Source organism: Panthera leo, chromosome E3 (genome assembly GCF_018350215.1).
Source record: "Panthera leo isolate Ple1 chromosome E3, P.leo_Ple1_pat1.1, whole genome shotgun sequence".
Taxonomy (NCBI): domain Eukaryota; kingdom Metazoa; phylum Chordata; class Mammalia; order Carnivora; family Felidae; genus Panthera; species Panthera leo.
This window is the reverse complement of record NC_056694.1, coordinates 9,914,057-9,927,149: the sequence shown is the minus strand read 5'-3', so window position 1 is coordinate 9,927,149 and position 13,093 is coordinate 9,914,057. Positions and strand designations below refer to the sequence as shown.

Genomic DNA, 13,093 nt, shown 5'->3' with positions numbered 1-13,093 from the left:
GGAGAGGTTCCCTGTTGGGCATGGAAGCTTTGCATCTGGAATCCCTGACCCTGGTACTTACTCTGGGTTGTAGGGCTGGGAGACCCACGGAGCCCTGCTCCCTGTTCTGGGAACATTTCCTTTCTGTCCAAGCAGGTCTAATTAAAATACTATCAATTAGTCTTTCAGAATATCTCCTTTTTGGTTAGAGCTGAATGAACTCTGTAGATTGTATCCAGGCCAATTTCCTGGTTTTGATATCACACTATAGTTATGTAAGATGTTACCATTGGGGGAAACTGGGTGAACGTTCGTGGAAACTTCCTGTTCCGTTTTTTCCAACTCCTTGTGAATCTATAATCTCAAAATACAAACATCTTGTTAAAAATCTTTTCAAGTTCCTTTCCACTTCCCAGCCCACCTAAGTCCAGGCCCTTATTATCTCCTTCTTGGATCCTTGCAAACACCTCCTGATTTTCCTTCTGTCTTTGGTTTTGGCACACAACTGATCTTCCCAGAGAATTTCAAGAGACACCAGTTTTGCCCTAACTCGCCCTGAAATAACCAGCAGAGGCTCCTTTCTTTCTTTTTTTTTTTTTAACGTTTATTTATTTTTGAGACACAGAGAGACAGAGCATGAATGGGGGAGGGTCAGAGAGAGAGGGAGACACAGAATCTGAAACAGGCTCCAGGCTCTGAGCTGTCAGCACAGAGCCCGACGCGGGGCTCGAACTCATGGACCGTGAGATTGTGCCCTGAGCTGAAGCCGGTGCTCAACCGACTGAGCCACCCAGGCGCCCCGAGGCTCCTTTCTGCTGGTTGGATTCAGCTGGCTCTCAAGGCTCTCCAGATCTTTCCATTCTTATCTACTACTTACTTTTTTTGCTCATGCCCTTGCCTTCCCAGAGCATCCCTTCCCAGCTCTCTGCTGAGGCTATTATTCCATGCTTCAATTCTAGGGCTACCCTTTCTCTCCTCCATTAATACCAAAAGCCCATCTAAATTTCCTCTGATGTTAAGACCTGTTAAATGGGAGTAATAATTCCTGCCTTGGCTCCTTGAAAGGATCCACTGTGGTGATGGCTGGAATAACGCCTTTAATAAACAATTATCAGTAAATTACTCAAGGAGAGGACTCAGCAGCAGAGCCTGCAGAATTTGCCCCCCAGCTTGGGGGACAGCACAACCTCAAAAACCAGACCCCACAAGGGCCAGGCCCCGCCCCTCGACACGATCCATGGGTGGGCCCTGCACAGCTGGTCGCTCCAACAGTCAGGCCCCGCCCCGCGAGACGCACCAACGGTTAAGCCCCGCCCGCGAGACGCATCGGCACCCAGGCCCCGCCCCTCTGGACGCGCCAACGGTCCAGCCCCGCCCCGCGAGTCGCACCAACGGTCAAGCCCCGCCCGCGAGACACTCCGTCAGCCAGGTCCCGCCCTTTTGGACGCTCTGAAGGTCAAGCCCCGCCCCGCAAGATGCCCAACGGCCAGACCCCACCCCTCGGGACGCGCCAACGACCAGGCCCCGTGCTGTGTGCGTGCGCGGTCCCGCGGAGGCGTGCAAGCGCCCGTGTAGTTAGAGGCTGAGGTGGCAGCGGCAGTGCAGTCATGGAGCTGCCGCAGTTGCCGGAGCTGATGGGCCTGTCGCTGTTGCTCGGACTGCTGGCCTTGATGGCGACGGCGGCGGTAGCGCGGGGGTGGCTGCGCGCGGAGGAGGAGACGAGCAGCCGATCCGCCGGTTAGTGGGGCAGGGGCGGGTGGGGGCGACCCACGAGGACCATGTTCCTGGCCTCCCACTGGTCCGACCTGCGGTTTGGGGGGGGGGACCCCGTGGGCCTCAGTTTCTCCTTTTGTTAAATGAGTTTCGCTTCTCGAGACGAGGTGCCGGCTCGCCGGGCTGGTCGCGCCCCTTCGGGAGGACTAGTTACAGCGTGGGTCCGGCGCTGCCACTTTCTCGGTGGCCGAGGACGAGGCGCTGTCCCGCCGAGCCCCAGCGTCTCCCCGGGGTTGCCGTGAGAGCCCCCGTAAACTCTCTCGAGCGCGCTGTTTGTTCGTTATTCTAGGAAAATAGGGAAGGGTGAGGGTAGACGGGCACCATTTGTAAGTACTCCGACTCATTCCCCGACATGAGCAACGTTTATTGAAGCATATACATACTATCGCAGTAGGTGTCGGGACTTTTCCTTTAGGAAGTACACTGCCGCGTAAGAGAAGAACATCCGAAAATGTAAGTGAAAAATACACTGTAATAGGTGTCACAGAAGAGGTCAGTCCTAGCACCAGGAAACCCAAGGGTGGGAGTGGTCAGCCCTGCTTTTTCGGTGGGGAGGGGTCAAGAAAATCTTCGCTGAGAGTAGGAAACACGTGGTGTGGGGTCTTGAAGGATACACGGTCAGAGTTTGGCCAAGGAGGGAGGAAGAGTACTGCTGGCAAAGGTTACATGCATGAAGGCAAGGAGTTCTGAAACGGCATTTGGTATGCCCTTCGGGGGGGGGGGGGGGAGGAGGAGGACGCCTGCGGGACAAGGCTGGAGAGGGCGGGTCGTGGTGGTCTCTGTATAGGAGCCTCAGGAGTTTTTTTTCTGTACGAATTAAGGAGCATCTGCAGTAATCTAACACATGCCCACTTTGCAACTGATCTGATTCTCAATTAGAATAGCTATTTTTTTTTTTTTTTAAGTTTATTTTGAGAGAGAGAGCGCTCCAGCAGGGGAAGAGCAGAGAGAAAGAATCCTAAGCAGGCTCCCCACTGTCGTCTCGGACCCAGATGCGGGGCCTCTGCAGGGCTCGAACTCACAAACCGCAAGATCATATGACCTGAGCTCATCTCAAGAGTTGAGTGCTCAACCGACTGTGCCACCCAGCTGCCCCTAAATTAGCTATTTTATACAAAAGTGACTGGCACCATTTCTGGCACAGGACAGGTACTCCCTCAACAGGTACTGACTACCTCTCATCCTTGAGTTCCTTCTGGGAGTCCTCTGAGCCTTTAATACTCGTCTTGGGTACTCTGCTTCTCTTTTTTGTGTATATTGTCCAATTCTCACAACTTCTCTTTAAGGAGACCAAAGCCCAGAGCAATTAAATAACTTGCCCAAGCCCAGGACCACCAGGTTTGGTTGTGCACATTATTTCCTACCTAGGGATGTGTGGCCAAGGATCTGCCCTTTGTTGGCTGTGCTGTGTACCCACTGAGCTGTTCTTGCAGAGAGGGCTCCTTTTCTAACTTGCATTGAGGTGCTATGTGGACTGACAGCAAGCAGTCTCCTCAAGAGCCCTCGTGGTAGAGCTACAATCCAAACCCAGTCTGATTCCAAAGCCCTGTTTTTACTCCCATCACTCTCTCTCCTCGAGCCCGGGGCCTATCTGGTCATCTCTTGATGCTCCCTCGATTCCTGGCCAATTATAGGCGGTCAGAAATGCTTAGTGAGCGGATGGATAGATGACACGGCCCTTCCTCACAGGCCAGAAGGCAAATGGACTTCCACTTGACAAGTCCTTGAGATCCAAGAAGCAGAAACAGCATCAGCGAGTTCGCAAGGAGAAGCCACAACAACACAACTTTACTCACCGCCTCCTGGCTGCAGCACTGAAGGTACATGGGTACCCATGCTCAGCACACATATACAAAGACTCACCCCCCCACAGACTTCTCCTTTTTAGTGTTCTGTGCACATGACAGACCCTGCTGCCTCTGACCAAAATCAGTGGGGGCTGCCCCATCCTGTCCCCTCTCATCTTACCCCATCAGCAGCTTGCTGTTAATCCAGGCAACAGACTCCGTCTACCCAAGGGGTCCCTGTTCACACTTCCTGCAACCCTTCCCTTAGAGCCACAGTGGGAACATATCTTGCATGGACTTTAGCAGCAATGGCAAGTACCTGGCCACCTGTGCAGATGATCGCACCGTCCGCATCTGGAGCACCAAGGACTTCCTGCAGCGGGAGCACCGCAGCATGAGAGCCAACGTGGAGCTGGACCACGCCACCCTGGTGCGCTTCAGCCCTGACTGCAGGTGCGACAGGATGGAGCTTCAGCTGTGCCTGCAGAAGCCCAGGCTTCTGTCTTTCCCATACCTGACTTGGGATGGTGAGGGGGGACCCTGGGTCTCCCTGGGGGTGGCAGAAAGACAACTGGACAGCTTGAGCACCGCCCGGGGCTCCCTGGAGGTCTGTGCATTTTACGCAGCAAGGAAGCAGAGAGGGGAAGGTGTGTTCCTACTTGGGAAGTACCAAAGCCTGGCTCCAGATTCGTCTTGGGAGCTGTCGTGGTTTTCCAAACCCTAGAGAGAAACTGAAAGAGCCAAAGCTGGGAGAGGCCTACCTTCTGAGGAGTAGTAAGAGGTTTTGAGCCAAGGGGTTAAGTTGCAGGGCCGGACTGGGGTATGAAGGAAGGCCCATGATTTTCCTCAGAGCCTAGCATAGGAACTGGCACACACAGGCCTCTGTGTCCAAACAAGTGAGTGCCTTGTCTGCTACTTGTCTCTAGAGCCTTCATCGTCTGGCTGGCCAACGGAGACACCCTTCGTGTCTTCAAGATGACCAAGCGAGAGGATGGAGGCTATACCTTCACGGCCACCCCAGAGGACTTTCCCAAAAAGCACAAGGCATCCATCATCAACATCGGCATTGCCGACACAGGTAAGAGGCTTGCAGAGGACGGAGCTTACCTAAGACTAGAGGGAACAGCCCCAGTTATTGGCCGAATGAGTTAATGCTGCCTGAGAGTTATGCTCAGCCCTACTTTTGACAAAGGGACTCTGGCTCTGGGTTCCCCTGGAGTCCTGGGAGCCACAGCAGGTCCCCAGGTGAGGCAGGTAAGACCCACAGCGTTCAGCAAAATCCTAGTCTGTGGTGACCCTTGGTCCAGGAGGGGAGCATGGATACTTGGGACAGCGAGACCTTTGTAAGTGTCTGCGTAGAGGATGACACGTGGTCAGGGCCTTGACCTTGGCTCATGTCACCCTCCTGCCCTCTCAGGGAAGTTCATCATGACTGCTTCCAGTGACACAACTATCCTCATCTGGAATCTGAAAGGTCATGTGCTGTCTACCATCAACACTAACCAGATGAACAATACCCATGCTGCTATATCCCCTTGTAGCAGGTGAGGAGGGAGGGACTTGGCCTCTGGGATGGGCAGAAGGCATGGCCAGGAACAGAGCAGAGAGCCCGCTTCAGATAGTGGAAGGAGCAGACCGGATGGAATCATGTGCAGTGGGGGTACCATGTATCTTCTAGCCTGGCCATGAGGATGGACCAAGGTCATATTTTTAAAAGCACAGTGTTATTGAGGTAGAAGATGATGAACTTTCTCAGGAATGAGGTTTAGCAGGTTGGCAGAAATGAAATGCCCTCGAGATGAAGTTGTAAAGGAATCTGGTTGTGTGACAGGTTTGTGGCCTCGTGTGGCTTCACCCCGGATGTCAAAGTTTGGGAAGTCTGCTTTGGGAAAAAAGGGGACTTCCAGGAGGTTGTGCGAGCCTTTGAACTGAAGGGTCACTCGGCCGCCGTCCACTTCTTCGCTTTCTCCAATGACTCCCGCAGGTGAGTGAATCCTCTCTGATGTCTTACCAGCGGCTCCCAGCCCCTGTTGGCAACCAGGGCCTTTTTTTTGCCTATCTCTGCAGCAGCTCTGAAGTGGGTAGAGTGCCCGGCCCTCAGCAGGAAGTAGACCTAGCCGTGCACTTGGCTTCCTAGCTGGAGCCCCTAATGCTGTCCCAGTGCCCTCCCCTCCAGAGTGCACTGGGGCTCGAGCCGTGATTTTCCATGCTGCAGGATGGCCTCGGTCTCCAAGGACGGGACGTGGAAACTGTGGGACACAGATGTGGAGTACAAGAAACAGCAGGATCCCTACTTGCTGAGGACAGGCTGCTTTGAAGAGGCGAGCACCATGCCGTGCCGCCTGGCTCTCTCCCCTGACGCCCAGGTCTTGGCCTTGGCCAGTGGCAGCAGTATTCATCTCTACAACACCCGGCGGGGTGAGAAGGAGGAGTGCTTTGAGCAGGTCCATGGGGAGTGTATCACTGACTTGTCCTTTGACATCACTGGCCGGCTTCTGGCCTCCTGTGGGGACCGGGCAGTGCGGCTTTTCCATAACACCCCTGGCCATCGGGCGGTGGTAGAAGAAATGCAGGGCCTCCTGAAGCGGGCCTCCAACGAGAGCACCCGCCAGAGGCTGCAGCAGCAGCTGACCCAGGCCCAGGAGGCTCTGAGAAGCCTGGGTGCCTTGAAGAAATGACTCTGGGCGGGTGTGGCAGGAAGGATCTGGCCTGCGCCGCGGCTGCCACTTCCTCCTCCCAGGTACTCCTCAGCTGGAAGCCTCTTGAAAGGAGTATTTGGATTTTCAGTGGTGGCTCCTCTCTCCTTTCCCCCATTGAAACTCTTCTTGCCTATTTTGATCTCTCTCTTCTTGCTGGTTGTGACTCCTGGCCTTACTTGACTTCCCGGTCTAATGACCAAGGTGCTTCTCTTTCTCCTGGGCCGAAGGAATGGAATCTGTCTTCACCAGGTGCTGAGGGAAATGGACAGTTGGAGAGAGAGGACATGGCCTTTGACCTTGGGGCAACACACCCTGGTACCCAAAGGAGTTTGCAGTTGTGGAGGCAAAACCTAGGGAACCCCTCAGTACTAACCAGCAGTTTTGCAGGGGTGGGAGCCTGGGATACCCTCCAATTACAGAACTGTGGGATTGTGTCAGGGAAGGACCAGTCTTAATCCAGGCGAAGCTCCGAATTCCATCAAAAAGGAATTTAGGGATTTCATTTGGTGCCTCAGTTTTTTTTCTTGTAAAATGGAGAATAATCCTCTCTCTTGGCCTCCTTACAAAGATGTTGTTAACGTATGCACATATAAAGTCCCTAGATTTGGAAGAAAAGTGGAAAAGAGTAATAATATACGTTGTCTGTTGGCCAATCTCGTTTCTTAACTACCAGGTAAATGTGGGACTCAGTACTTTGAAACTAAATGAAAAAGAAAGAAACCCGTCCCTTGGGAAGGCGAAGTTTCTGGAACTTGATTATACATTTGGCAGCTGGTTCTTTAAGTTGTGTAGAGGAATGCTAGAATTCCAAGATAGGACTCCTCTCTGCAAGGAGGTTGTATTCTATCTGAGGAGACCTCTTTTCAGTTCATCAAATATTTGAGTGCCCACTGTGGGCCCAGCACAGCACTAGCACCGGGGATGAATACGAATAGGGCGTCATCTCTGCCGTCAAGGATGGCTAGTGGGAGAGAGGTACGCGTGGGTAGTAAGTGCTTTTTGCTAGTTCATTCATAGCTATAGAAGGCTGTTGGGAAAGTCCCGGCAAGAGACAGAATTGGATCCAGACGGAGGCGGTGGGTCTGAAGTTGAAGGGATAGAGTTGGTAAGAGGTGAGGCATTTACAAGTTCAGCTGCTTGGATTTGAGAATGCTTGGGTGTGGGAGAAGGGAAATGAGGCTCTAGGACGACTTGCGTCTTGGCAAAATTTATCCATCCGAAATCCCTGTCTTGCCCTCGGTCCCTGCGATGGGGGCCTCCCCTAGACATCCCTTTGAACAAGGCACAACCTTGGAGTTCTCTCTCGTTACCCCCTTTTTTGTTAATCCTTCCGGCCCACTGGCACTATTGCCATCCACTCCATCAGAAAATTCTTTTGGTTCTACTCCAGATTATGTCCTGAATCTGCTTTTCTCCATCTTTTCTGTTAACCATCCTGGTCCTAGCCACTGGCACCTGCTGGACTACGATAATCCAGCCTTCTCGTTGGTCTCCCTGCTTCTTCTCTTGCCTCGTTTACATCACTTCCCTGCATCCCACAGTGATCTTTGAAAGTGTAAACCAGATCACATTGTTCCCAAGCAAAAGCCTTCCAAAGGCTTCCTATCGCACCTGGAATAAAATCCAAGATTCTCATCATGGCCTTTAAGGTCCTGTGTAATCTGGCTTCTTCCTTCCTCTGTGAACCTCTTACCCCTCTCCCAACCACCCCAAACTTGCTGCTGTTATTTGACCAGGCCAAGTTATTTCCTGCCCCAAGTGGAACCTGTGCCCGTGCTGTTCCTCTGCTTCGAAGCATTTTTCCTGTTGGTAACGCAGTTCTCTGTTTCAGTTACACTTCGGAGAGACCCTCCCTGGCCACCCAGTCTGAAGTAGCCCTTTCCACCAATCCTGTCACTCCTGTCACGTTAGCTCATTTTATTTCTTTTGTATGACTTTATCTGATCCGAAATGATCTCCTTTGAATATTTGTTTGCTTCAGGGGTTTCAGCTTAAATGCTTAGGATGTCGAGTAGGAAACGCAAATGCATGAATTGGGCCACAGTTGCCTGGGTGTAAGACAGTGGGAGATCCTGGGAACTGAAGTGATCTCCAGAAGACACGTGTCCTGGCGGCGGGGGGGCTGTTACTTCTTATTCGGGAATCCCACAGAAGTTGCCTGTTTCAGAGAAGCTAGAAGTTGGCGACTTATTATAAAAAGACAAAAATGAAACACTGTGGACCAGACAAAACACTAATGTGGGCCAGATGCAGCCCACCAATCTCTCATTGGCAGCTTCTGGATTGTTCATTAGCCCACGGGAATGTGAGCTCCACGAGGGCAGAATCTTTGTCTATCTTGTTTGCTCGGTATCCCAAGCACAATACCGGGAACAGAGTAAGCGCTCGGTAAATATTGAAGTCGAATTGGGGGCAGTTAACAGATATTTCTATACCCTCTGTGTGCACCCTTCTGCTCTCAATTTCCATTGCAGTTTTATGCTCCTGATAAGACTTCTGATTGATAATGCTGTGCACATGGGTCCTGGTGAATATTTGCTTTCAGACGGTCAGAAGAATGAAGCTAAAACACTTCTTTGCATATCTGTTTGGCTCCGGCTTTACTCTCACTGTATATCCAGGAGAGAAGTGACCCGAATATGTTGAGTTACTAAAGTCAGAAGTCTTTGGTTCCAGGTTCGTCTGGGTCACTTACTGACAACCCTCGAGCAGGTAGATCACTTGGCCTGTCTGAGTTTGTTTCCTCATCTGTAAAATGGGAATAAATCCTGTGCAAAGGGCCTTGCAGGGCTGTGAGTTTCTAATGAGATCAGTGAAGTCCTACAAAAAAGAACACTGAGGCTTCCTGAGGATACTGCTCCTCTCACTAAACATGAGGCTGCTTCTCTCGTAAGCATGGAGAAGGTATCTGGATATTAACATAGAGCAGAGGCCGCCGTGGTTTTGTTTGATCAAAAATGTGTGTGTGTGTGTGAAGGCGGTGTTAATATTTTAGTAGTACTATTTGAACTTCTGTGGGTTTGCAATTTTTCAAAATAAAAAACTGGGGAAATCTTTAAAATGTATATAGCCTATTTTTATCAGTCATCAAAAATAGAAAAAAAGTGTAAACCACAAAAGTCCACATTTAGAGATCTATGAATAGTCTTGGTCAATTTCTATCAGGGTAAGAAGGATCCTCAATATTTAAGACTGTTCTGTAGCTGGAGATGACAGGAGGCGAGTAGAAAGCAGACACTGTCGTGATGAGTCCTCAGTGATAGTAGGTTATCTCAGCGTTAGAGAGACTGAACGTTGCCCCAAATTGGCCGCGTATCTAGAAACTTAATAATTTGAGGATTCATGTGCTTCTCTACACAATTCCAGTAACAGTCTTCTTGGCGAACAAGGCTTGGTGTCATACCCAAGTTTTGAGGCTGAGGCGCACTGATGGGCACGGGTTGGTGTTTGCAGAATCAGCCACAGCAACCGAAAGCGTGATTCATACATACGACCGTAGTGTGTCTTCTGAGATTGTGAGTGCATTTCCAAGGCTTCATTTCTTCAAGCTGCCAACTCATTCCAGAATTCGGGGCAGTTGGAAAACGAACACGGTTTCCACTTGCTTTCTGTTCTGTATGCATACCTAGTTTTCAGTCTATTTGCCTTTTCTCCATCACATCAGTAATGGCTCACGTTGAGCGCTAAGCATTTATTCCCCCATCAAACCACTCGTTTTTGCCGCAGTTATTCTCCTGGTAACCGCATCTTAGTTTTTATTTGGTGAAAACGACTTCCCTGACTCTTAACCCACATGATTTGTAGGGGATAGACACAGACCCTCTATGGTGGGCATATAACCAATCATCAGATCCCTGGATTTTGCCAGATCTTTGGAAAAGTGATACCTTTCATTTTCTGCAGGGATTGCTTCGTAAGTAGGATGTAAGCTTATGACCATGTGCGTAGTCCTGCCCAAGAAGGAAGCTAGCACAGGAAAGCAGGGCCAAAGATGTGGAGACCATGTGCTGAGGTTGCTGGTGAGACTGCCGGATCCAGACACACCTGAGGTTTCTACTACTGGACTTGTCAGTTGTAGGAACCAACAAATCCCTTACTTACAAGTCCATTTGAATTGGGATACTCCCTGGAACCGAAAGAGCCTTAACATCAGTATTATTAGAGTGTTGAAGTAAATTGCCCGAGGCACATAATAAATGGCACACTCAGAGATGTTTCAGTTTCGGCCTATCTGGTACTAAAGTACGTGTCTTTAGTCATCAGGCGCACCCCCCCCCCCAACATTTGTGAAATCAGAGGCAAGAATGCAAATGGAGAACCACATGCCAGGTCTTAATGTTTAAAAGTTGTAAATCAAGCTGAGCCCAAATCTGTTCCACCCTCCTACCTTGACATAACATACTGGAAGGCCAAGTTTGAATTTGGAGTTCTCAGAGTCCAGTCTCTGCCACAGTGTGGTGTCACAGCTGGCCATCCAGTGGTCCAGGCCTCTCCTCTTCCCACCTGGTTCTTTGCCACATTGCGAGGGAACCCCAGCACACGCCTCCCAAGCGCCCTGTCGCTGCAAACCACCGTCCCTTGGCCACCCAGGACTTGGGCCCTAGGGTGTGCGCCATGGGGCAGCACTGCCTTTGTGAAAATGGACCTGGAGAGAGGCTCTTGTAGGCATCAGAAGCGGGCTTGGGTCACTTTGGACAGGGATTCCAAGGTGTAAGGTCTAACCTCAACTGTCGTCTGATGCGTGAAGTGAGGACACAAGCTCTGGGTGTCTACGTTTCCCTGGCCCCACAAACCTGTGCCCCGTGGGCAGGGGCACGGCAGGAGGAGGCCACGACAGGTTCCCCAGAAGGCATCCTCTTTGCCCACACCTGACGCTGTTACCCACGCTTGGTTTTTTGCCTACGGTTTCAAGCTCACCCACCTAAGCTCTCCTTAACCCATCAGAAAGGAGATGGGTTTATTGTGTGTTCCCAGGGGGTTCAACCGAGTATGTCTCAGAGTACTTCTAGAAGTTCTGGATATGTGGAAGCAACCCTGTATATTTTCTTAACAGGTACCTGTGGGCTGATGACTGGCTCTCCAGTCTCCCCTTTAAGTTCTTCCAAGTATCCCAGAGAGCAGCTGCAGGCGGGGTACCCGTGTGGGAGCCTCTTCCACCTCGATCATTCCTCCATCACGTCCCAGGATCGAGCCAACGGGAAGGAAGCCATGTGGGGAGCTGAGCACCCCAGCTTTCTCTAATAAACCGAGAGAGCTTTTCCTCCTCCTGTTGTTGGCTGCTGTCATGGCAACCTGGGCGCTCAGCTTCTCACTCAGACGTCTCAAGCTGCTCACTGGCTGGTTACATATGCTAGCTGAGTAGGGTTTTCTGTTTTTGTAAAAATCTCAGTTAAATGTACTGAATATCCTCTCTTACCCTGCAATTCCTTTAATTTTCCTCTCTAATGGCAGCTTTCTGCCACAGATGACACAGGTTGGAGAATAGTGACTACCATTCCCACAGTACATCTTATGGTCCAGACACCATTCCAGTGGCTGTGCTGCTAACAACTCATTCCTCCCTCCCAGCAGTTCTGAGATAGGTACTGTTAGAAGTTCCAGATCACAAACGGTGAATCTATAGCATTGCCAGAGTCGCTGAGGAAACACATGGCCGAGCTGGGATTCAAACCCACAGAGTCTGGGTCCAGAGCTCATGTTCTGAAAGGTTCTCGAGCTGCGGCAGGTGTCAGAATCACCGGAGGCTGGGATATAACAACAAAGGCCCGGGTCCTATCCTGCTTCACCAGGCCTGGGCCTCTGCGTTCTTTATTAGCTCCCAGGTGATTCGGATACCAAAGTTTGGGAAGCACTGCACTGTGCTATCCCGCCTTCATTTGGAATGTTCTTCATACAGGACTGCCTTGCCCAGGGTGTGTCCTGTCCCTACAGGTGAGTGTTCTCTCGCTTGTGCCCAGTGGTCATCCAGGGGCCCTCTCCGGCTATCCTTCCGTTGCTTGGCACCAGAAATCCTCCAGCTGACCACACGGGCCATCACCTTAGCTGGCTCAGGAGTTTGTCTTTGGAAACTGCTTTCCTCTCATTACCTCAGACTAACTTGACTGGCTCCTCATTGTTTTCACAAACCTTCACATTCCTTCATCCCTGCCCCACATCGTGTTGTTATTTATCTGTGCTCTGGGCCCAAGGGAGAGCCAGTCAGTTGAATAAAAGATCTTCGACCTCCCTGGAACCTTCCCCAATTGCCCCAGCGCCTCAAGATCCCTGAGTGCCCACCTGGGTGCTCGTTCTGGACACCTCCCTTCAGAAGTGGCCTTTCCAGCAGGACCCACGGATCCTGAAGCCTTCAACCAGCCTGTGGTTTGGGGCACATCCTTTAAACTCCCAAGAACCTGGGAGGGTCAGGAACAGACGTGTCTTGTAGGTTTTTACAGCACATAATACAGGGAGAGGTTAAGGCGGAGTTCTCATCCATCCATGGGATGGCTGGCTGTCACATCCCAGGGACTCCTCGCTCCCTCTCCTTGGCCCCAGCCCCACCCTCATCCTGACCACTCTCCCGGGGGCTGTGGGGCCTTCCCACTGCCTGCAACCAGTGCCTCGGGAGCATCGAGGAAACCAGCTGCTTTGCTGAACTTTTTGTGATACTTGAAGCTTTGAGTAGTGTCCGCTGCATGGATGTGTTTTCATAATTACAGCTGCTCCAGCAAAGTCATGTTTCAGAGAGTAAGGTCTTGGAAAAAGGTGCATAAAGTTTTGGTTCCGTGTGGTCTGTTTTCTACAACGAGTGTGCATTTCTTTTCCAAAACCAGTAAGGCCATCATGTGATACATTGAAAGTATTCACAGTAAACTC

General features: G+C 51.1%; 1 protein-coding gene across 4 annotated transcripts; it reads left to right on the top strand.

Annotated features, from left to right (window-relative positions):
• The first annotated feature begins 1,421 nt into the window (after positions 1 to 1,421).
• On the top strand, positions 1,422 to 11,494 carry TBL2 (transducin beta like 2). Of its 4 annotated transcripts, none has more exons than XM_042921384.1 (8): positions 1,422 to 1,716; positions 3,442 to 3,572; positions 3,808 to 3,992; positions 4,466 to 4,617; positions 4,957 to 5,083; positions 5,371 to 5,523; positions 5,755 to 5,957; positions 11,292 to 11,494. In XM_042921384.1, exons 1-8 carry the CDS (start codon positions 1,587 to 1,589, stop codon positions 11,477 to 11,479), a joined length of 1,269 nt encoding a protein of 422 aa, XP_042777318.1. In that variant the 5' UTR covers positions 1,422 to 1,586; the 3' UTR covers positions 11,480 to 11,494. The 4 variants fall into 4 exon arrangements, with proteins under 4 accessions (XP_042777318.1, XP_042777319.1, XP_042777317.1 ...); XM_042921385.1 differs by lacking the exon at positions 11,292 to 11,494 and adding an exon at positions 10,142 to 10,457 and having other exon boundaries at positions 1,424 to 1,716; XM_042921383.1 differs by lacking the exon at positions 11,292 to 11,494 and adding an exon at positions 10,142 to 10,457 and having other exon boundaries at positions 1,424 to 1,716; positions 5,755 to 9,753.
• Positions 11,495 to 13,093: the final 1,599 nt, after the last annotated feature.